Below are 27,886 nucleotides of genomic sequence, written 5' to 3' on the forward strand. Positions count from 1 at the left end.
CACACTGAGGTGGGATGTTGATTTTACACAATGACAATGTCAGTGGCTCTTTTGCCAGTTCTGGTGTCCCTGAGGGACGAAATGGCATGAAACCAAAAGACAGAATTGCAGTTGCCCTTCAAGGACTTAGTGAAAGGCGAAACCTTTCATCCTGGTCCCCTGGGAACCAGCCAGGGGCCAAATCAAGAAGGGCTCAGAGGCTGTGTCCGGCCAATGTGGTTTATTTCTATTCCAGCCAAGCTCCCTTGGAGCCTCAGGCGAAGCTGTCATTGCAACTTCAGGTCCAGGTGTGGCAGGTAATAGCCCAGGCTGTGTTGCTGAACCTCGTAGTCTCCCTCCTTCTCCCGCAAGCGGACGGTGACCTGCGAGGGCAAGGAGAGGGCATGAGAATGACCTGGTCAGCTGCACGGGGCTCTGGGGACGGAACGGGCCAAAGCCACAGAGGCTTGCCTCCTATATCTCTCTCGACATAATTTTCTCTCACTCCTTCTTTTCCTTTCTCTTGTCTCTTATCTCTTTCTCATCTTCTCTCTTCCCTTTGTTTTTCTACCATTTTCTCTGATACCCCATTCATACTCTCTCCCTCCTCCTCTCCACCTCACTCACTCACCCTCTCTCCCTCCCTCTCCCTCCACACACACACAACTCTAGCTTAATTGAGGTATAACTGATGTACAATGAACCACATACACGTAGAGCAAATGATTTGATGAGTTTTTTTTTTTTAATAGCCTAACTGACACCACTTTATTTTATTTTTTTTTAATTTTTTTTTTTTATTTATTTCTAGGAGAGAGAGACAGCGTGAACAGGGGAGGGTCAGAGAGAGAGGGAGTCACAGACTGAAACAGGCTCCAGGCTCTGAGCTGGCAGTCAGCACATAGCCCGACGCGGGGCTCGAACCCACGAACCGCGAGATCATGACCTAAGCGAAAGTCGGACGCTTAACCGACTAAGCCACCCAGGTGCCCCATGATTTGATGAGTTTTGATTATAACTTGAACCATCACCACTATCAGGATTAGCTTACATTCAACAACTTGCTTATATACCATGTACTCATTGGTATCTGGCTTCTTTCTCTTCACATTATTATTTTGAGATTTATACATGTCAGTGCATGTATTTACAGTGTATTCCTTTTTATTGCTGAGTAGTATTCCATCATGGGGATAGACCACAGTTTGTCCATTCACCTGTTGATGGATTTCTGGGTTGTTTTCAGATTTTGGCTACTAAAGTAAAGTTATTATGAACATCTATGTACATGACTTTGTATAGATTTAATTTAATTTAATTTAATTATTTTATTTATTTTCTGCACAGAGAAGGAAATAATCAACAAAACTAAAATGCAACTGATGGAATGGAAGAAGATATTTGCAAATGACATATTGGATAAAGGGTTAATATCCAAAATCTATAAAGAACTTATCAAACTCAACACTCCGAAAAACAAATAATCCAGTGAAGAAATGGGCAAAAGACATGAATAGACACTTTTTGAAAGAAGACATCCATATGGCTAATAGACCCATGATGCGATGCTCAGCATCACTCATTATCAGGGAAATATAAAGTAAAACCACAATGAGATCTCACACCTATCAGAATGGCTAAAATTAACTCAGAAAATAACAGATGTTGGCGAGGATGCAGAGAAAGGGGGACACTCTTACACTGCTGGTGGGAATGCAAACTGGTGCAGCCACTCTGGAAAATAGCATGGAGTTTCCTCAAAAAAAAATTAAAAATAGAACTACCCGGGGCGCCTGGGTGGCTTAGTCGGTTAAGCGTCCGACTTGCGCTTAGGTCATGATCTTGCGGTTCGTGGGTTCGAGCCCCGCATCAGGCTCTGTGCTGACTGCCAGCTCAGAGCCTGGAGCCTATTTCAGAGTCTGTGTCTCCCTCTCTCTCTGACCCTCCCCTGCTCACGCTGTCTCTCTCTCTCCTAGAGATAAATAAATTAAAAAAAAAATAGAACTACCCTATTACCCAACAATTGCACTCCTAGGTATTTATCCAAGGGATATTTTATTTTATTATTTCTCTTGCATGAATTCCTAGGAGTGGAATGGCTGGGTAGGTATATGTGACCTTTAATGGTGTGTCCAAGCTATTTCTCACCAGCACTATTTGAAAGTTCCAGTTGTTCCTCACCTTCACCAACACTTATTATAGTCAGCCTTGTGTGTCACAATATCTCATTATAACTTTCTCTTACATGTCCCTAATGATTAATGTTCTTTTAAAAGAAAAAATTGGGGCACCTGGGTGGCTCAGTTGGTCAAGTGTCTGACTTTGGCTAAGTTCATGTCTTGTGGTTCACCAGTTTGAGCCCCACATCAGGCTCTGTGCTGACAGCTCAGAGCCTGGAGCCTGCTTCCGATTCTGTGTCTCCCTCTCTCTCTCTGCCCCTCCTCCACTCGTGCTCTGTCTCTTTAACTCTCTCAATAATAAAAAAAAAATTAAAACAAAAAAGGAAAAAGGACGCCACACAGAGACGGGAAGAAAAATCCACAAAACATATTTCCAGCAAATGACATGTAATTATAAAATATAAAGAACTCTTACAACCCAATAATAAAAAGACAAGCATCCCTTCCTTACTTACCAGGAAGCAGCAGATCAGGCATGTGATGAGCACTAGGAGTCCTGCCAAGCAAATGAGGATGATGGCCCAGAAGGGGAGGTCTGGGGAGATAAGTGCTGGTGTTAGACACCTCCTGTCATTTCCCAGGGCTCCCGCTGTCTCTGCATTGTGCCTAAAAGTCCCTGACACGCCTTGGCTAGCTTTCATCATCATCTAAGACTCCGGGTACGTGGGTCTCTTTGACTGGGTACAGCATCAAGACATTCCCTCCCCAATCTGGATTGGGGCTTCTTTGAGGCTTACCTGATCTCTCAGTCAAGACATCATTTCCGTCGGGAGAATACCCTGGAAGTGAATGAAATGGAGAAAGCACATGAGCTTGTTTTATGCTTTAAAATTTTTTTTAATGTTTATTTATTTTTGAGAGAGACAGAGAGACAGAGTGTGAGCTGGGAAGGGGCAGAGAGAGGGGGAGACACAATCCGGAACAGGTTCCAGGCTCCAAGCTGTCAGCACAGAGCCCGACGCGGGGCTTGAACCCAAGAACTGTGAGATCATGACCTGAGCTGAAGTCAGATGTTTAACTGACTGACCCACCCAGGTGCCCATTGTTTTATGCTTTTTAAATAAAACTTTTCAAATAAACAGGAAAATAAAATAATATTATAAACATACATCCCCTAAGTTTAACAATGTATATTTCACCCAATTAAAACAATATTTCATCCAATGTATAAATTATCAGCACTCACCACCCTTGCTTTATATTTTCACTGAAATGTTGAAGTAGAAATTATGATGTTCACCCATTTTTCTCTGAAAATGCTACATCATCCAAGGCTATTATCACACTACAAAAGTATAGTTAATGAAACCAAACTCATACAGTGGCCAAGTAGGACTGAAATTGGGCTGGCCCATCCTATGATGGTTTGGGGAAGAATGGGTCATCATAGTTGGCAAGCTCAAAGGATCTCTCCAAATTTGTAAATTCCCAAATGCTCTCTTCTCTGCCTAGGAATACATTCACCCCCTTCTCCTTTACCAAGTTGCTTTATACTTACTTTCCAGGATTCACCTGCAGTGTAATTTCCTCCAGGAAGGCTTCTCTGATTACCACTCCCAAGTATGGATTATTTCATATCAAATAATTTATAATTTTCAATAATAATAATAATAATAGCCTTATTATTGCCAACTGCAACATAAACCCCATGAGGGTAGGGACACATAGGGACCTGCCGGGCATGGGGGAGGGTTTCAGGACCCCCTACTATACACCCTCTCCTCAGCCAATTCTTATAGATGTGCTGTCCAATATGGAGCAGCTACAAGTGGCTTCTTAAATTAAACATAATTTTAACTTTTCTCTTTTTTTTCTTTTTTCTTATAAACCACAAGAGACTCTTAACAAAAGAGAACAAATGGAGGGTTGCAGGAGGGAGGTGGGTGGGAGGTGGGATAGATGGGTGATGGCTATTAAGAAGGGCACTTGCTGTAATGAGCACTGGGTGTTGGATGTAAGTGATGAACCACTGAATTCTACTTCCGAAACCAATACTGCACTGTATATTAACTAAAATAAAAAATTATTTTAATTAAATAAAATTAAAAATCTGGTACCTTGGTAACATTAAAAGTCAGTAACTGTAAAATCCAGTCACATTAGCCAGACTTCAAATACTCAATAGTCACATATATCTGCTGTGCTAGACAGCACACGTAAAGAACATTCCATCATTGCAGAAAGTTCTACAGCATGGTGCTGACCTAGAGCAGAACTTGGCAAATGACAGCCTGTGGGCCAAGTCAGGTCCACTGACTGTTTTTATACAGCCTGTCAGGAAGAAAAGACGTCCATCCCCTATGCCCATCAAGACTGGCTCATACACAGCTCGGAGCCAGAGGCCCTTACTGACCTTCTGGCCAAGTGACTTTCAGTACAGAGACGAGAAATAAAATCCAGAGAAGGGAAGAGACTAGGCTGAAGTCACAGAGCTATATCTGAGAGGGTGAGTATCTCCAATATCCCACCAGGTGTCCTTTTCTCTCCTTCAATGGTGGGTAAAGTCTGGGAGACTATGCCACCCCCTTACAGCCTAAAAAATGTTTAATGCTGATTTAACCCCACATCTCCAGATTCCCAGGAAAGGCCCCATGTGGAACCCTCTGCTCCCGCCCCAATGACCAGGAAGCTCACCATCCACAAGGACACTGTTTCTGTCCAGGGTATAATTCTGCAGCTGGGTACCATTTCGGGTCAGCCTCAAGAACTCCTCGTAGATGGCAACCTTGTCCAGTCTCCGAGCCAGTGGTGAAAAGTTACACAGGGAGTCCACCCCAGTGTGGTTGCTGTCGGGAACTGATCTGGAAGGGCAAAAGGGATGAACCAGGGTATCTTGAACTCTACCCTGGGTCTAGAAGAAAGTTGTGTCCAAAAGGACTTTCTGCAATGATACAAACATTTGTGTATACAATACCAAAACAGAGTCATTATTATTCCCATGTTGTTGTTGAACACTTAAAATATGCTGCTATGGGTGAGGAACTGAGTATCTCATTTAATTTAATTAATTTATAAATAAATAGCCATGGGGAGAACACATTTGAAACGTTTAGACTAAGGACTTCCAAAAATCCATAAAATCACTGAGAACACTGGCAAGAATGGTCAAAATCAACTTTTTTTGGAAGTCTAGAAATTAACCAAAGGTTTGCAATAATCTGAAGATCATTTCATTGAGAAAAAAAGATGGCTGAATCTTGGTAAAAGGAGCAAGCTTTATGGCTTTGGAACCTGCATTATTCCCAGGACGCTCTCACAACATCCCCAGAAACTTTGAAAACCAGCAGTATGAGAACCATAGTAGCTGTGAAAAACAGCAGCCTGGTAGCCACAATCTGTTTGGAATTCCCAAAAAAGACCCATTCCCTTTGAAGCTTCAATATTCGACCTGTCTGGAGATTCCTTTTAAAAAGCCCCAATTTCGGGACTTGACTTTATTTGACTCAGAACTTTTTCAGTGAGGAAAGCCTCTCCCCAGGGCACTTGCCCAAAACAATCAGTAATAATTGTTTCACTTGGCAGCTGCCTGAGGAAGTAATAACAGTTGGGGCAGGTAAGAGGTGAGCCAAAAACTTTTGCATAAAAAGTCAGGATTGAGATGTCCCTGCGGGGTTTTGAAAAGCTCCAATGTGTTTATGGGGATCTAGAAAGTCACAAATGTGTGGGGCTGTGTGAATACCTAGGAAATATTTGAGTATGCCTTAATCTCTCACCTCTAGCTAAAAGGCTAGCTTAATATCTTAAAAAATTGTCAGTGGAATAGGGCATATTAATAAAGGACAGATACTACACAATCTCAGACACATCCCAAAACAGAATATAACAAAATACAACATCTTTTATGATTTTTAAAAAAGAAAAGCTCAACAAACTGGACTAAAAAGTTGCTCAACCTGAAAAATAGCATCTGTGAAAAGCCCATGGATAAAATCATACTCAGTGGTGAAAGACTAAAACTCTTCCCCCAAGACCAGGGACAAGACAGTCCTGTCTTCCTTCATTTCATGTCCCAGTTACATTTTAATAGATGTAATTCTAATAAAATAATTAGGCAAGAAAAAGAAACAATAAGCATTCAGATCGGAAGGAAAGATGTAGAATTATCTCTATTTGCAGATGACATGTTATTAAATAGAAAATCCTAATACACACACAGACACAGACACACACAGGTAAAAGCTATTAGTTCAGCATGAATGTAGGATGTAAGACCAATATACAAAAATCAATTGTATTTATATAAACTAGCAATTAACATTCTTAAAATGAAATTAATAAAACAATTCCATTTATAATAGCATCAAAGAACAAAATTCAAAACATGTAGGAATAAATTTAACAAAAGCGTTGTGAGATTTGCAGGTTGAAAACTACAGAGCATGTTGAAAGAAATTTTAAAATACATGGAAACGCATCCCATGTTCATAGACTGGGGATTTATTATTGTTAAAATGTCAATACTCTCCAAACTGATCTACAGATTAAATGCAGTCCCTATCACAGTCCCAGCTGACTCTCTTGCAGAAATTAACAAACTGATCTTATAATCCATATGGAGTTGCAAGGGACCTCAAATAGGTAATCCAATATGGAAAAAGTACAGGGGCACCTGGGTGGCTTAGTCGGTTAAGCGTCTGACTTTCGCTTAGGTCATGATCTTGCGGTTCGTGGGTTCGAGCCCCGCATCGGGCTCTGTGCTGACTGCCAGCTCAGAGCCTGGAGCCTGTTTCAGAGTTTGTGATTCCCTCTCTCTCTGACCCTCCCCTGCTCACGATGTCTCTCTCTCTCTCTTAGAAATAAGTAAAACATTAAAAAAAAATTTAAAAAAAAATATGGAAAAAGTACAGAGTTGGAGAACTCCATTTCCCAACGGAGTTATCCCAACTTATACCAAGCTACAGTAATAAAAACATTGGCCACTAGTATATGGATAAACATATATATCAGTGGAATAGAATTTAGAATCCACAAACTAATGCAATCCTGGACAATTGATTTTCAGCAAGGTTGCCAAGATAATGGGGAAAGAATAGTCTATTTAACAAATGGTACTGAGACAACTAGACATCCACATACAAAAGAATGAAATTGAACTTGTAGTTCACAACATATATAAAAATTAATTCAAAACGAACCAAATGGCTAAATGTAAGAGATGATTATACAACCCTTAGAAGAAAACCTAGGTGTAAATCTTTGTGAGTTTGGCTTAGGCAATGGCTTCTTAGATATCAGATGCAAACCACAAACAACCAAAGAAAAAATTGATAAATTGAGAGTCACCAAAACTAAAAATGACTGTGTTTCAAAGGATAGTACTTAGAAGGTGAAAAGGCAACCTACTAAATGGAAGAATATATTTGCAAATCATATATCTGATAAGGGTGTAATATCCAGAACATACAAAGAACAATTATAACTCAACAATTTAAAAGAATCAATGTAAAACTGGATAAAGGACCTGAATAGACATTTATGCAAAGAAGGTACAGAAATGACCCATAAATACATGAAAAAATGCTCAACATCACTAATCATTAGGAAACTGCAAATCAAAACCACAGTGAGATACCACTTCACATCTACTAGAATGATTACGGTAAAAAAAAAAAAAGAAGAAGAAGAATTGTTGGTGAGGATAATATGGAACCTTCATATGTTGCTTGTGGGAATGGTAAATGGTAGAGCCTCTGTGGCAAAAAGTTCAGAAGTTCCCCAGAAGTTAACATGCAATGACCACGTGAGCCTACAATACCGACCTATGTATATGCCCAAGAGAACTGAAAACTCAAACTGATGCAAAAACTTACACAAGTTTTTCATTACTCATAATAGACAAGGTCCAGGGTCATTATTCCCAGTAGGCAAAAGGGGAGACGACCCAATGTCCATCAGTGAATGGATGGATAAATGAAGAGTGGTGTAGCCATAGAATAGAACATTCTTCCATCACAAAAGAAGGAATGGAGTATCTAAAATGCTACAACATGGATGAACCTTGAAAACATGATGCTCAATGAAAGAAGTCAGCCACAAAAGACCACATAATATATTAATCCAATTAAATGGAATGTTCAGAACAGGCAAATCGAGAGAGACAGAAAGTAGATTATTGTTTGCTAGGGGGTGGGGCTGAGGGACAAATAGGCAGCAGCTGCTAATGGGGACAGGATTTAAAAAAAAAAAAGTTCCACCATTAGTGGGGTGGTTGTACCCCTCTATAAATACACCACTAAATTGTACACTTCAAAAGGGTGCATTTTATAGGTGAATCATATCTCAATAGATGAATAAAAAATTTCGATTGCCTCATGTGATTAGTGGCTATACTACTGAGTAACACAGTTAGACCGCTGGATTCCAAGTCTCTGGTTCTAGCCACCCCCATCTTCTATGGATCCTGACTCCCAACAGCTGATTCCTTAAGGCATAGATGATACACTCCATATTCCATGCACCAGGCACGTCCATATCTACTAAGGTCTATACTGGCTCTCTCTCTCTCTCTTTTTTTTTTTTTTTTTTTTTTTTTTTGGGANGAGTTTCTAAGTCAGTTGAGTTCACTTGTTTAGGAACAAGCTGGTTTTTAGGTAACCGTTTTATACTCCTAGGGTTATCTTCCATACGAGCTAGAAACTGAGACCATAACGTGGGGACACTCTTACTTAAAGGACCGCAGGAGTCTCCAGAGTGATCAGGTCCTGAGTTGGAACTCACCTGAATGCTAAAACTTGGCAGTCAGAGAAATAACTCTTTATGCTGCTGTTTCGGAAGAGCTGGTTGAGCTGAAAAACAGGGTGATGTTCCCTTGATCAGAACTCCAGGCCCAGCGGCATCTGAGAATTTTTAGCCACTGAGAGAATACTTCCCCATCTATTTTTTCTTATCTCAACAAATACTAGCCCAGATACGTACACCAAAGGACATCCCATTCCAGGGTGTGAATTTGCTATATGACCCTAGACTAACTACTGAACCTCTCTGTGCCTGTTTCTTAATTTGTAAATGGGCAAAAGAACCTGTCTGCAGGAATTGTTATGAAAAGTCACCCTCTGGCTACCCAGTGTCCATAGGTCTGTCTACATGGGAACACAATCCAGTCTCACCGCATTCTCAATACTTCTCTTGTTCTGCTGGTGTTTGGTGGTGCCGGGCTGGGATAAGTCCTGGGAATAGAGTAGGTTGGTGACAGTGAAGTTTAGTTGGAAGTGCTGTGAGCTGGGACTGCTTGTTGGTTTGTCTGTTGGTAGATGAGCTGATGATTCCACTTCTATAACAAAAAGAAGGTATAAAAGTCCCCATCAGGTGAAGATTTTAGCAAAGAAGAAGTCATTCCAGCTGGTCTACTTATTCGGGCAATGTGATCCAAGCTAGACTTTCAAAGGTGGGATAGGTAAGATCGATCTCTATCTGCTTGGCCACTTTGAATCCATTGATATCTATCCATCCAGCTCTCCCTCAAGCATTATGAGAGCTCACCAGTATGTGGGGAAGATGACACTGGGCTTTCTGGGGCACAAATGGCAAGTGTAGGTGCTGATCACCTCAGGGGACATCTGTCACACCTTTGCTGACCTTAGTTCCTCTGGTCTTCTCCCCCTTCCCAATCCACTCTCTACAGAGAACCCAGAAGATGAGCTTTCTAGAGCAGAACTTTGTGTGGTGTTCCTCTGCAAACCATTCCGGTGTCCAAGAAAGTCCCCGCCTGCCTCTAGAGCCTTACCTTTCACTTCTCTCATGCCAAGTATTTGCTTCACTACACCAAACTCCTTATAGCCTCCCTAAATATTTTATCTTCTAGGTTATAAACACATGTAGCTCAACTCCCAGCTCTTCCCATTGGCTAGGCCATGTTTGCCATCACATCTCAGTTTTTTCACCCCTTCCTCCAGAAAACTTTCCAAGATGGGCCATGTGTCCCTCTTTGGAGATCCCACAGGCTCTTTAAATCACCTGATCACAGCAGTTACCACAGGGCATCATCAGCATCTATTTACTTTCATGACATATTTGTTGAATGAATGAATGAATAAATGAATAAATGAATGAATGAATGAGTCAATCAATCAATGCATGACTCATAAACGGAGAGCCTAAGAAGGCAACTCAGGATACTCCAAACTTTGGGTTGGAAATATTTACATGTAAAAATAACCATTCCCTTGAGTGCAGTTGATGCATGTTTTCTTCCTGCCTCCTGTTGGGATGACCCATTGCCATGGTTCATCATCATGGGCCCTCAGAAAGACCTCCTTTTCCCTCTAGAGCCTCCATCCATCCCACTGCTACTGAGAGACCCCATCCTTTCTCATAGCCCCATCTCTTCAAGCCATGAAACAACCCCAATCTCACACCTGTCACGTGCAAATCCGCCAGCTGATAGGTGGCACCTAGCCAGTGGGATGAGTCATTCAGCGTCTTGTCTAGAAAGACTTGCTTCACCACACTGGGGTCCACATTGGAAGAGAACAGAGCCTCGATGGTGACCAACATGGAGTCCAACCTAGGGACAGAGACGATGGAACTCAGCCAGCACTCAACACCAGCAGTGTCTGCTGAGTTCCTGTTTAATAGAGCCAAAGACCTACAGGCAAGAAGTAAGAGATTATCTGGCTTCCTCTTCCCTCAGGCTAGAGAAGAGACCCTGATCAAAAACAAAGTTTCCAGGAGATGAGAATAGAACAAATAACTATAAAATTAACAAACATCTATTGAGCACCTCTAGGAAGTGAATACACATTCCCTCATCATCATTCTGGTAGAAGGTATTATTATAATTATCCCCAACTTAAAGCCAAAGAACTGGTTTGGAAACACTCAAAGTTGGCACTGTGTCCCATAATCATCCTGTTCCCTAGTGTAGATGTCTCAGTTCCTCTACCCATCCCTCACAGACTTGGGTTAAAATCCACCTTGGGCAATTCTTGGGTTGTTCACTTTGCTTCTCTGAGCCTCAGCTTCCCCATCTGAACAATGGAGATGATCACAGGTAGTATCCATCTTATAGGGGCATGAGATGCCCATGCACTAAAGTGCTCAGCAGGGCTGTGGCCATAGGAAACGCCATTATTGGGCTGGTGTTTGTTGAAAGTATCCAGAAAGGAGAAAGTGGAGAATAACAGAGTTGGTGGCCTTGGGAAGTTAATCCTTTTCCCGCCTCCCATCCCCCACCAACCGAAGATCTAAGGAAGGACACAGTAGGATTAACTGACAGAGACGTGGCAGCACGTGGGCACCATGTCTGTGACTTCCAGCTCAAGGACTAGGCCAGGATGGCAGCCCAGGGCCACAAGCTGCCAGCTCAGCCAATGCTTTCAACCTCCCCAGCTTACGTCAAGTTCGTGACCAGGCAGGAGCGGAATCTGTCCTGTAGCTGGCTGCCTCTGTAGAGTTTGGTGACCTAGAATAAAGGGTAAGATGGAGATCTCCTGGGGCTGGGGGGATTAATGGAGTTAGGGAAGGAACACAGGCCTTGGGGCAAAGGAGACCTGAGTTCAAATCCTGGCTCTGTCCCTTAACTCACTATGTCATCACCATGCCCCTGTCTGAGCCTTAGTGTGCCCATCTGGGAAATGGGGAAGGCAGTCAGAGGCCACCTTTGGAAAGTGAGAGAACCTAGAACACATTAGGTAAAGTGAAGAGTTGGAACACTTAACAGATGTAACTCAGGCAGAGGAATGGTGGGGGGAGGGGAGGGAGCACCCAGGGTAAGGAGAGATGGGAAAGGTAAGAGAGACACCACCTTGTCCTGGATGTCCCTCAGCAGGGCTCTGTACTCCAAGGATGTGGGGTCTGAGTTGCTGAGTTTCCAATTGATGATGCGGAAATTTAGCTGATACTCATTCTGGATAGATGAATTCTGGGGTGCATAGCCTGGAGCCAACGAGAGGAAGAGACGAGAGGTGGAGACTCTTAACCTTTGACAGAGAGGGAGGCATGATGACTGCTGTCATAGTCAGCCAAATTCAGGCCCATGTGCTGGGGGCTTCCTAGTGGAAAGTCACCCCGAAGAGGGGGAAAACTAGAATGTTACAGGGATTCTCCCGAGCTGAGCTTTTCTACTTGTGCATATGTAGTTCCCGCTTCCTGGAATATTTTCAATCGTCTTCTTTTTCTGGAAATCTCCTACTCATGTTTCAGGACCAATGAGATGGAACTCCAGGAGAGTAGGGACCCATCTGTCTTGTTCTTACCATGTCCCAGTACTTACTACAGGACTGGGTACATAATATCCTCTTCCAGGAAGGTCTCCTTGACTTGCCCCTCCTGTGTGCTTCCCTGCTAATAACAGTGTCTCTGCCTTTTTTTTGTGTGTCCCTAAGTAATACTCATTCTCTTGACTATTAGTTTTTCAGGGAGAGAAACTATGTGTTCCATCTCTGTATCCAGCACATGGCTTGGGACAGCATGGGATTGTACATGCGGCTGTTGAATGAGTGAATGTGAACTGCAGTTGGTCCCCCATTATGGGGGCTGAGACACTCATCTCCCCTTTGTTCACTCATTTACTCATACGTTGGGGATGGCGATGTACTGACACATAAAGAACTGAGGATATAGTGCCAGATTACAAGACCTTAATTTCGTAGAGTTGGATAATTAAATAATTGTGATAACGTGTGATAAGTTGGCCTGGTGCCCATCTGGGAACCATAGGACAATGTAGAGTAGGGTTTCTCATCCTCAGAACTACTGATATTTGGAGCTATGTCAGTCCTGGCAGTGAGGATCCCTGTTCATTGGAGAACATTGGCAATACCCTTAGCCTCGAGCCCCGAGGTGCCAGTAGCACTCTTTCCCCGACTGTGGCAATCAGAATGTCTCCGGACATTGCCAAGTGTCTCCTGAGGGGCAGAATCACCCCCTAGATGAGAATCACTGGCACAGAAGACCCTCACATAGAAGAATTCCTATCCCAAGGGATCCATGAGTCAGACATTTGGAGTTCAAATTAAAATTATTTATATTAATTTGGTCAAAGAATTTCATGCCATTTACCTGAAATAACAGGAGAAACTCTCTCCATGGAGAGCTTGGGGAGGGTGCCCTCCAATCAGAGCTTGGGCTGATTGTTAAAGAGGAAATAAAATAGAATGGAGACAAATAATGATCGCTGTAAATCACTCACCATTGATGAAGAGGCTGTCCCTGACCAGGGTATAGACGCCCATCTGAGTGACACCATGGGTCAGCTGGTTTAGCTCCCAGTAAAGCTGCTCTCTGTCCAGCCCGTGGCCCATGGGGTCATGGCGGTAGGTGCAGATGGCGTCAACATGAGTGGCTACCCCATCCTTCTCAGGCCTGGGGAGAGAGGGATGTGGGAACTCTAAAGGGAGGTTCTGAAACCTCAGTATGGGGGCCACAAGGAGGGAGGGGCAAATGGGAGGTCAGTGAGAAGACTGAAAGGGTTGGTCACCAAAGTGGTCACTACCAGCAAATGCTCAGGAGGAAGTCCTACCTGAGGGAGATTAGTCGGCAGCCTGAATAGAAGGGGCCCAGGCTGCTCTTCTGGAACAAGGATCCAAGCTGGGGAGGAAGGAGGAGAAGGATGAGCAGGAGGGACACGGATAGGGGAGGGGCGGGTGGGATTTATCCCACTAGGAGCTACTAGGAGCAGGGTCTCACCAGGCGCTGCAGGGTCCTCTTGGTAGAGTTGAACATGGCTGAGCTGTTGCTCATGTCTGTTGAATACTGGAGGTTGGAGATGGTGAAGTTGAGTGTGAAGGTCTTCAAGTTGTGTCCCATAGCTACGAGAAGAGAGGGGGAGAGGCGGTGACTACTGAGAGTTGGCCTGAGACCAAATCAGAGTCCTGCACTCATCGTACTCTGTCATCTTCTCTTCCAGTGTCACCACCAACCCACCACGTGGTCACCCAAGTCAAAACCAGCATGTAGCCTACCTCCTCCTTCCCCCCCTCCAGGTAACAGCATTTCCACTTACAGAATGGTCCTCACACACACCCTAGCTCTCTATGCTGTCCCAGCTCAAGTCTTATCCTCTGTCACCTGGTCCACTTACTAGATGAATGTTCTCTACCCTGAATTCTAGCAGAAAGATTTTTTTAATTTTTTAATTTTTAATTTATTTTTTTAATGCTTATTTATTTTTTAGAGAGAGACCAACAGAGACAGAGCATGAGTTGGGGAGGAGCAGAGAGAGAGGAAGACACAGAATCCGAAGCAGGCTCCAGGCCCTGAGCTGTCAGCACAGAGCCTGACTCATGAACCACAAGGTCATGACCTGGATGCTTAACGGACGGAGCCACCCAGGCGCCCCAGAAATTTTTGTTCTTTTTTAAAATAATTATTTATTTATTTTGGGAGAGAGCATGTGTGTGTGTGTGCATGGGGGAGGAGCAGAGAGAGAGAGAGAGAGAGAGAGAGAGAATCCCAAACAGGCTCTGTGCTAACAGCACAGATGCAGGGCTAGATTCCATGAACTGTGAGTTCATGACCTGACCTGAAATCAAGAGTCAGACGCTTCACTGACTAGACCCTAGAAGAATTTTCTCAAGTGGAAACCTCAGTAGAGTCACCACTGCCCATGGCTTCCTTTGGCCTTCAGTGCTAAGTTCAAGCTTCTTGACCTGGCACTCAAGGTCCCTCCCAATCATTTTTGCCAATGTTTCAGCTTCACTTCTCCATCTACTCCAGGTTAAGCTTTATGCTTCATGCAAACTAAATCCCTCTCAGTTCTCTCCATATATTCTGCTGTTTCTGGCTACTGAGTCTTTGCTCATTGAATCCCCTACACCAGGAAAACTCTTCATCCCCCATTTGCCCAGATGACTACTACTCATTCTTAAAGACTCAGTTTGGGTGAATTTTTCTCCAGAAAGCCCTTCCCTTCCAAATTATGCTGGATTCCTCTCCCCAAAGCATCCCACATGGTGTTATAATGGTCTGTTGATCTCACAATACTGGGGGCTCCATGAAGGTATGCATTAGATTGAATTTTCAGTATAATCTTCATGATTGGCATGACTGTCCTAAACCAGAATTTTACATTCTGGCTTCTCAGCCCCTGTGTTTTAACTGACTGCTAGAGGTGGGGGGCTAGAGAGTTTCTCTTGGGAAGAAAAAGGGGTCCCCTAGGTACCTGTGGTGGCTTCTGGTTGCACAGGTGATGATGAACTAGGCAGGACTGTGGTGGCTGCCTCAGGAGCTGTGGAAAGGGCAGTTATCAGGAAGGGGCAGAGCTCCCCACTGAGTGGGAGAAGCTCCCCAAGTCTGCCTGGGCTCCAGCAGTAGTTGTCCCAGCGCAAGCATTCACAGGTGTGCCATACACAAGGGTAAGGGAAGGAGGAATCGGGTGAGCAGAGGGGTGAGCGAGCCCATGAATGAAACAAACCAAAGAGAGTAAGGGTAGGTAAACAAGTGAAAGACTAAGCAAAAAAGACAGAGAGACGAATGGGCAGAAAGGTGGACAGACAGATGGGATACCTGGATGGACAGAGGAAATATGAACAAATGAAAGGTAAAAGAGAAAGCAAGAATAAACACAAGGAAGAAAAGTTGGAGGGATGGATGGAAGGAAGGAAGGAAGGGAGGGAGGGAGGGAGGGACGTAAGGAAGAAGGGAGGAAGGGTAGACGAATGAATGAAGGATCGAATGATTGAGGGATGGAGGTAAGGAGGGAAAAGGAAGAATGGATGGGTGGATGGATGAAAGAATGAAGGGAAGGAGGAAAAGAAGGATGATGGATTAATGGATGGATGGAAGGAAGGAAGGAAGGAAAAGTCTGAGAGAAGGATAACTGGCAGAATGGAAGAATGGATGGGTTAAAAGACAGATGAAGGGACCACTGGATAAGTGAATGGGAAAATTTGGCCAAACCACCAAGTGGCCACCACAATTTGCAGCTTGATATCAAGGCCCGTTTTGTGGCCCTTGTAGGAGAGATTTTGTTTCCAGAAGGCATGGACTACAAGGTCATTATCTGACCTCAACCCCCATCCCTATAGGGGGTTCCTCCAACCCAGAAGAGTGTGGAAAGTTTAGAAAGCCAAAGCCATGGCTGCAGGTCCAGAAAGAGACCAAGGACTCAGGAGTTATCTCACTGACACCTTGGCCTCACTCAGGAGAGCAACCTGAGTTTGGGGCACACTCCCTTTGTTAGTGAGGAGAAAAGCTTGGCTCAAGATGGGTTATTGGATGCAAAGATACATACTTGTGGGAGGCTCATCTGGACCAAGTTCATTATAACCTGGAAACAAACATGTCACACATAAGGGGAGGTGGCAGAACAATCCCAGACAGTCCATGCCTTCGTCCATGTGGGACTCCTGCTGGATGCCTTTCTATGTACCGGTGAGCATCGATGCATCTTCTAAGATCAGACTCAAATGTCATCTCCACCATTAAGGTTTTCCTGGTCTCCCAGTTAGAAACGACCCTTCCCCATCCACCTCTCCAGCATGCCCCCACGAGGCTCTCATCACATTTGTGTTCACACACTCATCCCCCACATACCCTTCCATCCACCCTCCCTCCAATCTATCTCTCCATCCAATAAATAGTTATTGAGAACCTACTATGCGCCAAGTTCCATTCCATTTGGGGAATACAACACCGAACAGAATGTCTCTGCACCTTTGGAGCTTACATTAGTACAGGTTGCACATGTAGCCTGTGTCCCTGGTGCTGGGCACAGTGCCTAGCTTCTAGCAGATGCTGGTGAATGCCGACCAAGTGAACAAAAAGAAGCACTGTGCAGTTCCCAGGAGGAAATATCCTAAACTGGCCTCTGCAATGGCCAAGGGGAAGGGAATAGATATGAACTCAGAACACCAAGACCCAGACTGGACACCAACCTACTGTGGGCATGGGAAGGTCTCTTCCTTTCTCTGTAGCATCTCCCTCTTTGCTAACATGGGTGTCATAAAGGATGGATGTCTCCCTGCTCACCTGATGTGTTGAGAAAGTGGGAGTCGCCAAACTCCATTCCCAAGTTGGAAACAGAGAGGAGAGAAGTTGAGTTATTGCAATAAACTTCACTACAGCCATGCTCTGCCTCTTAGAACTCTGGAGGAGGCTCATCCTCTTACACGCCGTCCCTTCCTGGATGCTAGGCTGATGCCCAGTATGTCCCAAGCTCAGACCCCACAGATGTTCAGAGCGCCTACCTTACTTCCTGGCACCAGGGCCCCACCCAGGAGAGAAGACCATCCGTGGTCAAGGGTGAGAAGATGATAGGGGAGACAGATGTGGGATTTTCTTCCCCCATGTCTCCCCTCAGAAGGCTCTTCTAGGAGTTTAAGGCATTGGACGCTGACTGCTGGGGCTCATGCCTGGCTTCGCCCCTCTCAAGCTACACCCACTTGGACAAATTACTTAATCTTTTGGAGCCTCCATTTCTACATCCGTAAAATAGGTGAGATCAAGGACAGCCCTGCAGAATGACTGGTGGAGGGTGGGGGTCAGTGTGGAGTTGCGATTCACACCTCAGTTTGTCCCCAGGTTTCCCCTAGGGAACTGACCTATGGTTAACGGAAACGTTTCCGGAGACGGGGGAGTGGAAGCAGTGAGGTGGGCTGAGATCCACTCACCATTGAGGTAGAGGCTGTCCTTGTCCAGAGAATAGGGGCCCAGCCGGGTGATGCCGCGGGTCTGCCTGCTCAGTTCATGGAACACCTGTTTGGCAGGTAGACCCGGGCTGCTGGGGCGCTGCCGGTAGGTGCAGAGGATGTCCACTCTTGTCTTGGCGCCATTCTTCACAGACCTGAGGAAGGACAGGTTGTTAATGCTTGGGGACTGTAGCCCATGTGGCATCTCTCTACCTGTGGCCACTGCGCACCTCATATCCTATGGTCCAGCCTTGTTGAACCATTCACAGTTTCTCCACCTGGCCACATTCCCTTACCCCAGGATCTTTGCACATGCAGTGACTTCTGTCTGGAGGTTTCTCCCCTTCTCTCCTTACCTGGGTAATTTCCCGGTCATCCTTCAGGTCCCAACTTAGATACCTCCTCCTTTTCCAAAAAATCTTCCCAGACTGGTCAGTACTCTGGCTGCCACAGTGCCTCATGCTTCCCCCATCACAGCCCCAGTTGCCTTCAGTGTGAGCATATAATTTGTTCCTGTTCCCTCCAGACAGTGGCCTCCATGAGGTCAGGAAATAGGACAGTCTAGCTCATTGTTGTACTAAACCCCTAGTACCTTTCATATTGCTTGCTCCACATAAAAACCAGAGTCCTGATGAATATGGATAAACTATGATATATCCATGTAGTGGAATATTATTCGGCTTTAAAAGGGAAGGAAATTCTGACACTTGCTACAACATGGGTGAGCCTTGAGGACTTTATGGTCAGTGAAATAAACCACACATAAAAAGACAAATATCATATGATTCCACTTGTACGACATGCCCAGAGTTGTCCGATTCACAGAGACAGAAAGCAGAATGGCGACTGTTAGCATCTGGGGGTGGAGGGAAGCGAGAGCTGTTGTTTATTGGGTACAGAGTTTCAGTTTTACAAGTTCTGGAGATTGGTTGCACAATATGAATATATTGTGTATTGTGTATATTGTGTGTGAATATATTGTAGTACCACTACCAACACTTAAAAATGATTCAGATGGTAAATTTTATGTTATGTGTATTTTACCACAATTTAAAAAAACAACAACAATTCCTGACAAGACTCTGCTGATGTCTGGAAACTCACCTCCTTTCTCTCTGTCCCTTGCTCTCTCTCTCTCTGCTCCAGCCACATTGGCCTCCTTGCTCTTCACTGAACATGCCACGCCCATTCCTGCCTCAGGACCTTTGCCCATGCTGTTTCCTCTGCCTGGAGCAGTTTTCATGGCCAAGTCCTTGTTTCCAATTGGGACACAGCTCAGAAATCACCTCCACAAAGAGGTGGAGTGCCCTGGGTAAAGCTACTTTCCCGTCTCTACGTATTAATGCTCTTCATCACCTTACTGCATTTGAAACCACTTTAGATGTCTATCCTTCTACTTAGTTTCTGCTTTAGCCACTAGTTGAGGGCAGGGGCAGTGCTGGCCCTGTCACTGCGGTACCCACCGCCTGCCTCAGAGGAGACACACCACCAATGACAGTGGGATGAGAATACAGATGGAGAAGGACTTCGTAAACACCAAGAGAACACACACTGACCCAGAGAAGTGTGAGTAATTGCCCAGTGGGTACAGAGTGATGGCGAGTGTCAGAATTAGATGGTGGGGATGGGGGACAACATCATGCATGTAACAGATACCACTGAAATGTATACCGGAAAATGGTTAAAATGGCTAATTTTATGTCTAAGCATATTTTATGACAATCATAACAATAACATAATATTTAAAATATTTAAAACTGGATGCCAAAAAGGACGCCCCAAGACAGCCCACCTCAACTGGGAGTGGCCCCACAGTTCTGGTCCTTTGGTGGTGGGCCCTGGGGGGTGGGGGCTTCTCACCTTAGTGAGATGACCTTGCAGCCTGTATATCGGGCACCCAGGCTGCTCCTCTGGAACAACGGGCCGAGCTGGAGAGGAAGGGGAGAGCCAGGGTGGTCAGAGGTGGTGACAGCCCCTAGGAGGGGTCATGGAGGCATCGAGGGGGAAGTAGGTCTCTCACCAGGTGCTGCATGAGGCTGTCTGTGATGTTGAACTTGAGGGAGCCGGGGTGGCCCATGTCCGCTGAGTAGCGCAGGTTGTCAATGGTGAAGTTCAGTGTGAACAGCTCCTCATGGGCCTCCCCAGCTGTGGTGAGTGCAGAGGGAGCCAAGGGTTGTGGGAGGTCGAGGGCCCAACATCCACCCACAGCGGGGCTTCCAAGGGCTCCTGTCCTCCTCCCAGTAAACCTGAGCATCACTTGTTTTTGTTTTTTTTTAATATTTATTTTTGAGAGAGACAGCATGAGCAGGAGAGGGTGAGAGAGAGGGAGACACAGAATCTGAAGCAGGCTCCAGGCTCTGAGCCAGTTGTCAGCACAGAGCCTGATGCGGGGCTCGAACCCACGAACCGTGAGATCATGACCTGAGCCGAAGTCAGATGCCCGACCCGACCGACTGAGCCCCCTGGGCGCCCCTGAGCGTCACTTGTTAATGGAGACAACTCCAGCAGCAAGTAAGGACAAGCTTAATGATCTGGGGGCTGGAGAACTTAATTCTACCCAGGGGCAGGAGGGGAGGGTTCTGTGAAAATGCTGGCAGCTTTGTTCTTTCCCGGAAGGAAAGGCTTCAACTTACCCTGCTGATGTGGGACCAATGATAACCCCAGGCATTTTCCTTCACTTTCTTTCTGTTCCTTCATTTCTATCTCTTTATCTCTCTGTGCTCTGTCTCTCCTTTCCTCTCTGTCTCTCTCTTACACCCAGGAATGCCAATCTTCTATGCATTGTGTAAAAAAAAAAAAAAAAAAGGAAGGCAACTAGCAGCTGTAACCAATCTCTCTGCACCTCAGTTTACTCATCTGTGAGATAAGGATAAGTCCTACTTCAAAAGCTGTTATGAGGTTTGAACAAGTCAAATTTTGTAAAGTGCATAAGCACAGTGCTGGGCACAGAGTAAACACTATTTGAGTGTTTTATTATAGAAGACAAATAAGCGAATACTTTCTGATCACTCATTACAAATAGGGCTTTTTACCTGGATAAATATGTGCTGGTCGCTAGACTTCTCCACACTAAACAAAGAGGAACCACAGCACAGAAATTGTCCCCTGCCCAGGGTTATGTGACTGGAGGGAGGGAAAGTCTGGGTTTGGGCCTAGGTTCTCTGACCCCAGGGTCCTTGCTCATGAACTCCCCTGCTAATACACATGCTCTTGCTCAGACACATGCAGCTGGCCCAGTGTTCAATAGTGGGGGGTGACCTGGATAGACCCCAGGAGAAGTATAATAAGTAAATACAAGATGCAAGTAAGACCAGAGGCCTTGTGCTTTGACTCCAGACTAGATAAGCAGTCAGCAGCACAGGGTCAACTGTTTACGACAAACCTCTTTTCTCCTTCCCTTCTGTTCATCACTCCTTCCAAGCTTCCTTCTGTCTATCCTTCTTTCCATCCTTCCTTTCTTCCGTCCATCATTCTTTCTAGTCATCCATGAATTCATCCTTCCTTCCCTCCTTCCATCTATCCATCTTTGCTTCTTCCTCCTTTCATCCCTTCTTTCCTTTCATCTACAATCTATGCACCCATCCATCTCTCTGCCCATCCATCCTTCTTTCACTTCTCCATCCAACCACTCACAAGTCTATCTATCCAGGCAACCATGGCATCCATCCATCCATCCATTCATCTCTCCACTCATACATTCTCTGTATCTCCATCCATCCATTCATCCATCCATCCATCTCTCCATCCATCCATCCATCCATGCACCCATGACATCTATTCATCCATCTATGCACCCATGATATCCATCCATGAATCCATCCATCTATCTCTCCATCCTCCATATTCCATCTATCAATTCATCCACCCATCCATCCATCCATCCTTCATCTCTCCATTCATCAACTCACTCATCCATCCATCCATGCACCAATGACATCCATCCATCCATCCATCCATCCATCCATCCATCCATCCATCTCTCCATCCATCCATCCATGCACCCATGACACCTATTCATCCATCTATACACCCATGATATCCATCCATGAATCCATCCATCCATCTCTCCTCCTCCATATTCCATCTATCAATTCATCCACCCATCCATCCATCCATCCTCCATCTCTCCATTCACCAACTCACTCATCCATCCATCCATGCACCAATGACATCCATCCATCCATCCATCCATCCACCATTCCTGCATACATCATTCCTTCCTTCTTCCCATTCATACTTTCTTCTATGCATCCTTCTGTCTGTCCTTCCTTCTATCCCCACTTTCTTCCACCTTTCCTTGCTCCCTTCCTTCACCCTTTCTTTTCTTCCTTCTATCCATCCATATTTGCTTCCTTTCACATCTATTCCTTCCATCTATTTAGACATGTTCCCTCCCTCCTTTTTCCCCTCCATTCACCTTTTCTTCCCTCCATCTGCTCATCCATCTTCTCTCCTTCTCTCCTTTCATTCATCACTTCTTCCTTCCTTCCTTTCTTCCTTCCTTCCTTCCTTCCTTCCTTCCTTCCTTCCCTCCCTCCCTCCATCCATCAATCTTGCCTTCCCTCCATGTACATTGAATTTGTACTATAATACTTCTGAATCTATTCCAAGGACCGGATACTGGTAAACAAAACATGGCCAATTGAATGAATTTAACTTATTTTTCCTCTTATAATTTGGGAAAAGATGGTTCTCATTGGACCTGAGGACCCCAGAACCCTGCTGATGTTGGAAGGAGTAAACGAGGGATTTGTGGTGTAAAAGACCAGAGATGAACCCAAGAAGAGAGTCTGAGAGGGTTGCAAAAACATACTTCTAATGCAAGGGCAATTAACTCTTGAAAAAACTACAAGGTCCTCATTCTAGGGGTTGCTGCGGATGCAATGGGAGTTTGGTCCATGAACTTGAACACGACAGTTGTACACCAAAAATCAGCATGTCTTTTTAAAAAAATTAACTGACAGGTGAATGAGACTGTGAGTTTTTGGAGTCACAGGAACTCCTGGTTCTATTATTTATTTGCTGTGTGACTTGACAGCCTTTGTGAGGTTGGGTTTACTCGTCTGTAAATTGGAGCTAAGTTACATGGTTGTAGCAAGAATGAAAGGATAAGGGACATGTGCTTTTGGATGAATTGTGTCTCCCCCCAACCACCGAAATTTGAGAAGCTCCAATCCCTGGTACCTCAGTAGGGGATTGTATTGGGAGACGGGGCCTTTAAAGAGGTAATTAAGTTAAAACGAGGCTGTTGGGGTGGGCCCTAATTTAAGATGGCTGTTGTCTGTATAAGAGGAAGAGATTGGGGCACAGAGGAACATGGGGAATGTGTGTGCAAAGGAGTGACTGTGCTGAGAGGCTGTAAGAGGTCACCACCTGCATGCCAAGGAGAGAGGCCCCAGAGAAACTAGCCTGTTGGCACGCCCCAGCCTCCAGCTTTGGAAAGATATGCATCAGTCCTCTGTGCCACCAGCCTGTGGTACTATGCTCTGGCAGCTGGAGCTGACTAATTTAGTATGTGATTATCATGGTGCCTGCAAGGCGTGTTCACTGAAAATCTAACAACTGCACGACACTGATGTCGAGACTCTCAGAACAGTGAGCAGAGAGGTGAGTAAAAGGTAAGAGAAGAGAACCTGGGGGCGGGGCACCTGTGTGGCTCAGTCGGTTAAGCGTCTGAGTCTTGATTTTGGCTCAAGTCATGACTCAAGGTTGTGGGATCAAGTCCCAAGTCAGGCTCTGCAATGATGGCATGGAGCCTGCTTGGGATTCTCTCTCCTCTGTTTCTCCCCCTCCTCTGCTCATGCATTCTCTCTTAAAACAAACAAACAAACAAACAAAGATAAAATAAATAAAGAGTACCAAGGCAGGGTTTTAGGAGAGTCCGAGTGAAAAACACGTGAGGGTCAGAATGGTGGGGGGACAGACTTGTGTGTAAGATGTTTTCGTCCCGGGCTGGAACTTTCCACCAGATCCCAGGGAAAGAAGGGATGAGTGAGGGGCCTTTCCAGGTGTTTTTGTCATCAAAGGCAGGGGGTAAAGGACAGCAGCTGGTCCCCAATCCCAAAGTGGGGATGAGACCCAGGCAACCAGGGCAAGGAGTACTCACCAGTGGTAGTTGGGGCTGTGGCTCCATAGGTGTAACCTGCAGAAGGAAGGCCAGAGGAGCTGAGCAAGAGTTGGGGTGACCATAAAGGAGCAAGGGAAAGGTAGGATTTAGGGGTCTTTGTGGGAAAAGCAGAGAGGGCTAGGCAGAAGATGGATGATTGGGGAGGAGGCATCCAAGCAATGAGATTGAAGGTGGCTGCCCATGGTGGCCCATGATTCCATCATCAGGATGAAGACTGAACCCAGACCAGAGGACAACAGCTTCCTTTAGAGAAACACAAAACTTTGGCTGGGAGAGACACCCTTGCTGGAGCACAGCCCCTCACCGTTGACATAGAGGCTGTCCCTGTCCAGGAAGAAGGACCCCAGCTGGGTGATGCCATGGGTCTCACGGCTCAGCTCCCAGTACAGTTGCTCTCTGTCCAGCCCGGGGCCTGCGGGGTCAGAGTGGATGGTGCAGATCATGTCCACTCCAGTGGCTGCTCTGCCCTGCTCAAGCCTGGGGAAAGAAGGATATGGGGATGTTGGAGGGGGCCTTCTGGATGGAGAAAGCAAAAAACTAGAAGGCAGGAGGCTGAGAGGGTACAGAAAGGGCTGCTCTGAAGCCCAGAGGGGCTCTCCTCAGTGCCTCTTGTCAGAGACAACCCCCTCACAACTAAGAACAGAAAACACCATAATTGGAATCGGCAGACAAGATATAGTGGTTCTTCCAAGAGGAAAGCTTTCATCTAAAACAAACGATCATCTGGATTCCATAAGTATAACCACGATGCCTCATTTCTAAGGCTTGAGCATTCCGACTACCAGGGCATGAAGAAGGCATGAAGGTGTAATAGCGGGTGCTGGAGAACAGCAGTGCCAAAGGCATGCCCAGGAACTGTGCCCTGCTGGCCAGTGCATGAGGATTCACTGGGCCCAACACATCCCTCCATCTGGGGGTCTTACTTGAGTGAGGCGAGTCTGCAGCCAGCGTAGACGGGGCCGACACTGGTCTTACTGAGCAAAAGCTTGAGCTGGTGGGGAAAGAGAAGAGGGTCAGCAGAAGGGCTGAAGGGCTGAGCAGGCAGGCGCGTGGTGGGGCTGATGGTGGTTATTGAGGGGCTCTCACCTGGTGCTGGAGGATCATCTCAGTGGAATTGAACTTCAAGGAAGTGGGGCGCCCCATGTCCTCTGTGTAGGGCAGGTTGGTGACGGTGAAGTTCAGTGTGAAGGACACCAGAGTGGGGCCAGTGGCTGCAGTGAGGGAGGAAGAGAAGAATGTCCAGCTTGGACCACGGTAAGGACCGAGGTTGCTTGGAGCTCATACAGTGAAGTACCAGCAATGCACCTAAGTATAGCCATGGACTGCAGAAGCTGGAGCAGAGAACATTATGGGATTCTTAAGACACTGGGAACCTTCCCTCATTTCATTCAGTGAGTGTGCATCAGGCATCTAATGTGTGTGAGGCTCTGGGCTGGGCTCTGCAGGTCCAAGGATGAATAGGGCATAGGCTCCTGATATTGAGGCTGGGAGAGTGGCCAGACCATTAGGCTTCAGGGCAGCCTGGGGGGTGTGCAATTCCAGAGGGGCACCCAACAAATGACTGAGGACCCCTTCCAGGAGGAAGCATCACTTCAGATGTGACCAAAAGCATGAGTAAGAGTTAGGTGAACAAGAATTGAGCAAGAGGGAGAACACTCGAGCAGAAGAATCAGCCTGGGTACCAGCCCAGCAGTAGGACAGGGCAGCTGCCCTCAAGGGACTTGAGTGTGTTCATTGTGGCCATGAGGAAGCACAGACGTGAGACTGGAGGGGCCCTATGAGCCCAGAAAAGGCGGGGGGTGGGGGGCAGTGACTGTGCAGCTCAGGGCTTTGGACGTGACTTGTAGATAAGGTGGAGTCATCCAAAGACTGTCAACAAGACAGGGATTGTGTGGACAGGGGTGCACTGGGAGGGACACTGCGCTGCTGGGCGGGGGACTATATGACGCCAGAGAAGAGGCTGCTGCGTTAGTCCTAGCGAAACAGGCCCGTGGCCGGAATAAAGGCCGAGTGCCACGGATGCAGAGGAAAGACTTACAAGATATTACAAAGGGAGGAGAGAGGATTTGGTGATGGATGGATGTGGGAGGTGAAGGAGAGGGAGGGTCAAGGTTGACACCCATGTCCCTGCCTTTGGGAATAAGGAAAAGGAGCAAGTTTGGGAGAAGATTGTGACTTCAGAGCCAGAGACCGAGGGCCCAGGTGATGTCCAGGAGGTGGGCGGACCAAGGGTCAGAAGCTGCTTTATGTTAGACTCGAGGTTTGGATTCTGAGCGGCTGGACCCTGGGGCGCCTGGGTGGCTTAGTCGGTTAAGCGTCCANATAAAAAAAAATTTAAAAAAAAAAAAAAAGAGAAGCTAGATCTTCCCTGAAATCCATGGAAATGGGTGAGTTTCCTTGGGGAAGTTGAGTAAGCAATGAGACAAGCGATCTGGAGTAAATGATTTCATAGAAATGATTTTGGTAACAGTAGGACCTTCCTACTTGTGGGCTTGAGGGATGGAGCCAGAGAGGACATGCGGAAGGAGACGGAGGTCACACAGCAGAGAGAAAAAAACACAAGAGATGAAATCAAAGGTGCATCACACCTGCATGGGAATGGTAGGAACGGTGGTGGCTCTTGTGATAAATTGTGTCCCTGTCTCTATGCCCATTTAGCCTGGAGTCAGGACATCATCCTCTGGACTCCTTCCCATCCAGAAGAGGGGAGCCGGAGGGAAGGCCTGGCTGGCTGAGCAGCTCTTATCTTTAGGGAAAGGGTGGTGGTCACAGGCACATGAGGTCTGAAATACTCACTGTTGGGGGTGGTGGCTGGAGCCGGATGGGTGTAACCTGCAAAGGGAGGGAAAGTTGAGGAGGAGGGAAGGGAGACGTCCTCCATGAAGAGGCAACTTGGCTGTGAGGAGAAGGCATCTGGACCATCCCAGTTACGATTCCTTAAAAGGAAGACAATGGTGGGGGGCGCCCGGGGGGCTCAGCCGGTTAAGCGTGGGACTTCGGCTCAGGTCATGATCTCACGGGTTCGTGGGTTCGAGCCCTGCCTCGGGCTCTGTGCTGACGNCGCCCGGGGGGCTCAGTCGGTTAAGCGTGGGACTTGGGCTCAGGTCATGATCTCACGGTTTGTGAGTTCGAGCCCTGCCTCGGGCTCTGTGCTGACAGCTAGCTCAGAGCCTGGAGCCTGTTTTTGATTCCGTGTCTCCTTCTCTCTCTGACCCTCCCCTGCTCGCACTGTCTCTCTCTCTCAGAAATAAATTTAAAAAAAAAATTAAAAAAAAAAAAAAAAGGAAGACAATGGGGAAGACATCTCCAGAGACAAAAGCTTTGCCCAAAGCGCTCGGAGGTGTGAGCCCCAGCGGAAGTCTGAACTCAAGCAGAGCCTGCTGCACAGAGCCCACCGGGCGAGGAGGAGGCCACAGCCCAGCACAGCCCTCCCTGTTGCTGGAGAGCCTGTCATCACGGAAGCTGGGAGGAGACAAGTGCTGGGGGTGGGGGCCTCGTCATCCTGCAGATGTCAGGGACCAGAGGCCTACGTCTGGGGCTTTAATGGGTATAGATCCCCCTTCACCCAAGGCCGGGATGGAGCAGGGGTGCGGAGGGCAGGCGGTGGGCTCCTGGCCCCTTCTACTCTAAGGGCAGGGCCTCACACGGTTGCAGAGACGTCTGAAGCCTCTGAATACTCACTGCTGGGGGGGGTGGTCCGGGTCTTGCGGGTGAAGCCTGCACAGGTAGAGGGAGAAAGGGTGAGGAGGGGGAGGCATGAGGGAAAGGGAGGAATGAACGGAGAGGAGGATGTGGGGTCTGGGGAAATGCAGACGAAGGTAGCAGCCCCTCACCACTGACGTAGAGACTGTCGGGGTCCAGGGTGTAGGGACCCAGCCTGGTGACACCACCGCTCAGCTGGCTCAGCTCCTGGTACAGCCGCTCTCTGTCCAGCCCAGGGCCCGTGGGGTCAGTGCGGAGGGCGCAGATGGCATCCACTCCAGTGGCTGCCTCATCCTTCTCAGGCCTGGGGACAGGGTGGGGGTGGGGGGTAG

The 27,886-nt window shown here is 46.5% G+C and overlaps 1 protein-coding gene across 1 annotated transcript in view; it reads right to left on the reverse strand.

Annotated features, from left to right (window-relative positions):
* Window positions 1–205: 205 nt before the first annotated feature.
* Window positions 206–27,886, reverse strand: part of MUC16 (mucin 16, cell surface associated) — a 70,605-nt gene continuing 42,924 nt past the window's right edge. The window contains exons 36-59 of the mRNA XM_077745738.1: window positions 27,686–27,858; window positions 27,534–27,569; window positions 26,649–26,684; window positions 24,939–25,063; window positions 24,776–24,843; window positions 24,157–24,329; window positions 23,832–23,867; window positions 19,746–19,870; window positions 19,586–19,653; window positions 17,708–17,880; window positions 16,330–16,365; window positions 15,259–15,324; window positions 13,785–13,906; window positions 13,618–13,685; window positions 13,288–13,460; window positions 11,902–12,032; window positions 11,492–11,559; window positions 10,514–10,662; window positions 9,266–9,429; window positions 8,877–8,944; window positions 4,794–4,960; window positions 2,897–2,938; window positions 2,615–2,694; window positions 206–362 (exon numbers count right to left, since the gene is read on the reverse strand). Coding sequence (XP_077601864.1) covers window positions 267–362; window positions 2,615–2,694; window positions 2,897–2,938; window positions 4,794–4,960; window positions 8,877–8,944; window positions 9,266–9,429; window positions 10,514–10,662; window positions 11,492–11,559; window positions 11,902–12,032; window positions 13,288–13,460; window positions 13,618–13,685; window positions 13,785–13,906; window positions 15,259–15,324; window positions 16,330–16,365; window positions 17,708–17,880; window positions 19,586–19,653; window positions 19,746–19,870; window positions 23,832–23,867; window positions 24,157–24,329; window positions 24,776–24,843; window positions 24,939–25,063; window positions 26,649–26,684; window positions 27,534–27,569; window positions 27,686–27,858 — 2,443 coding nt within the window. The 3' untranslated portion in view covers window positions 206–266. The remainder of the gene's footprint in view (window positions 363–2,614; window positions 2,695–2,896; window positions 2,939–4,793; window positions 4,961–8,876; window positions 8,945–9,265; window positions 9,430–10,513; window positions 10,663–11,491; window positions 11,560–11,901; window positions 12,033–13,287; window positions 13,461–13,617; window positions 13,686–13,784; window positions 13,907–15,258; window positions 15,325–16,329; window positions 16,366–17,707; window positions 17,881–19,585; window positions 19,654–19,745; window positions 19,871–23,831; window positions 23,868–24,156; window positions 24,330–24,775; window positions 24,844–24,938; window positions 25,064–26,648; window positions 26,685–27,533; window positions 27,570–27,685; window positions 27,859–27,886) is intronic.

Source organism: Crocuta crocuta, unplaced genomic scaffold (assembly GCF_008692635.1).
Source record: "Crocuta crocuta isolate KB4526 unplaced genomic scaffold, BGI_CrCroc_1.0 scaffold650, whole genome shotgun sequence".
NCBI lineage: Eukaryota > Metazoa > Chordata > Mammalia > Carnivora > Hyaenidae > Crocuta > Crocuta crocuta.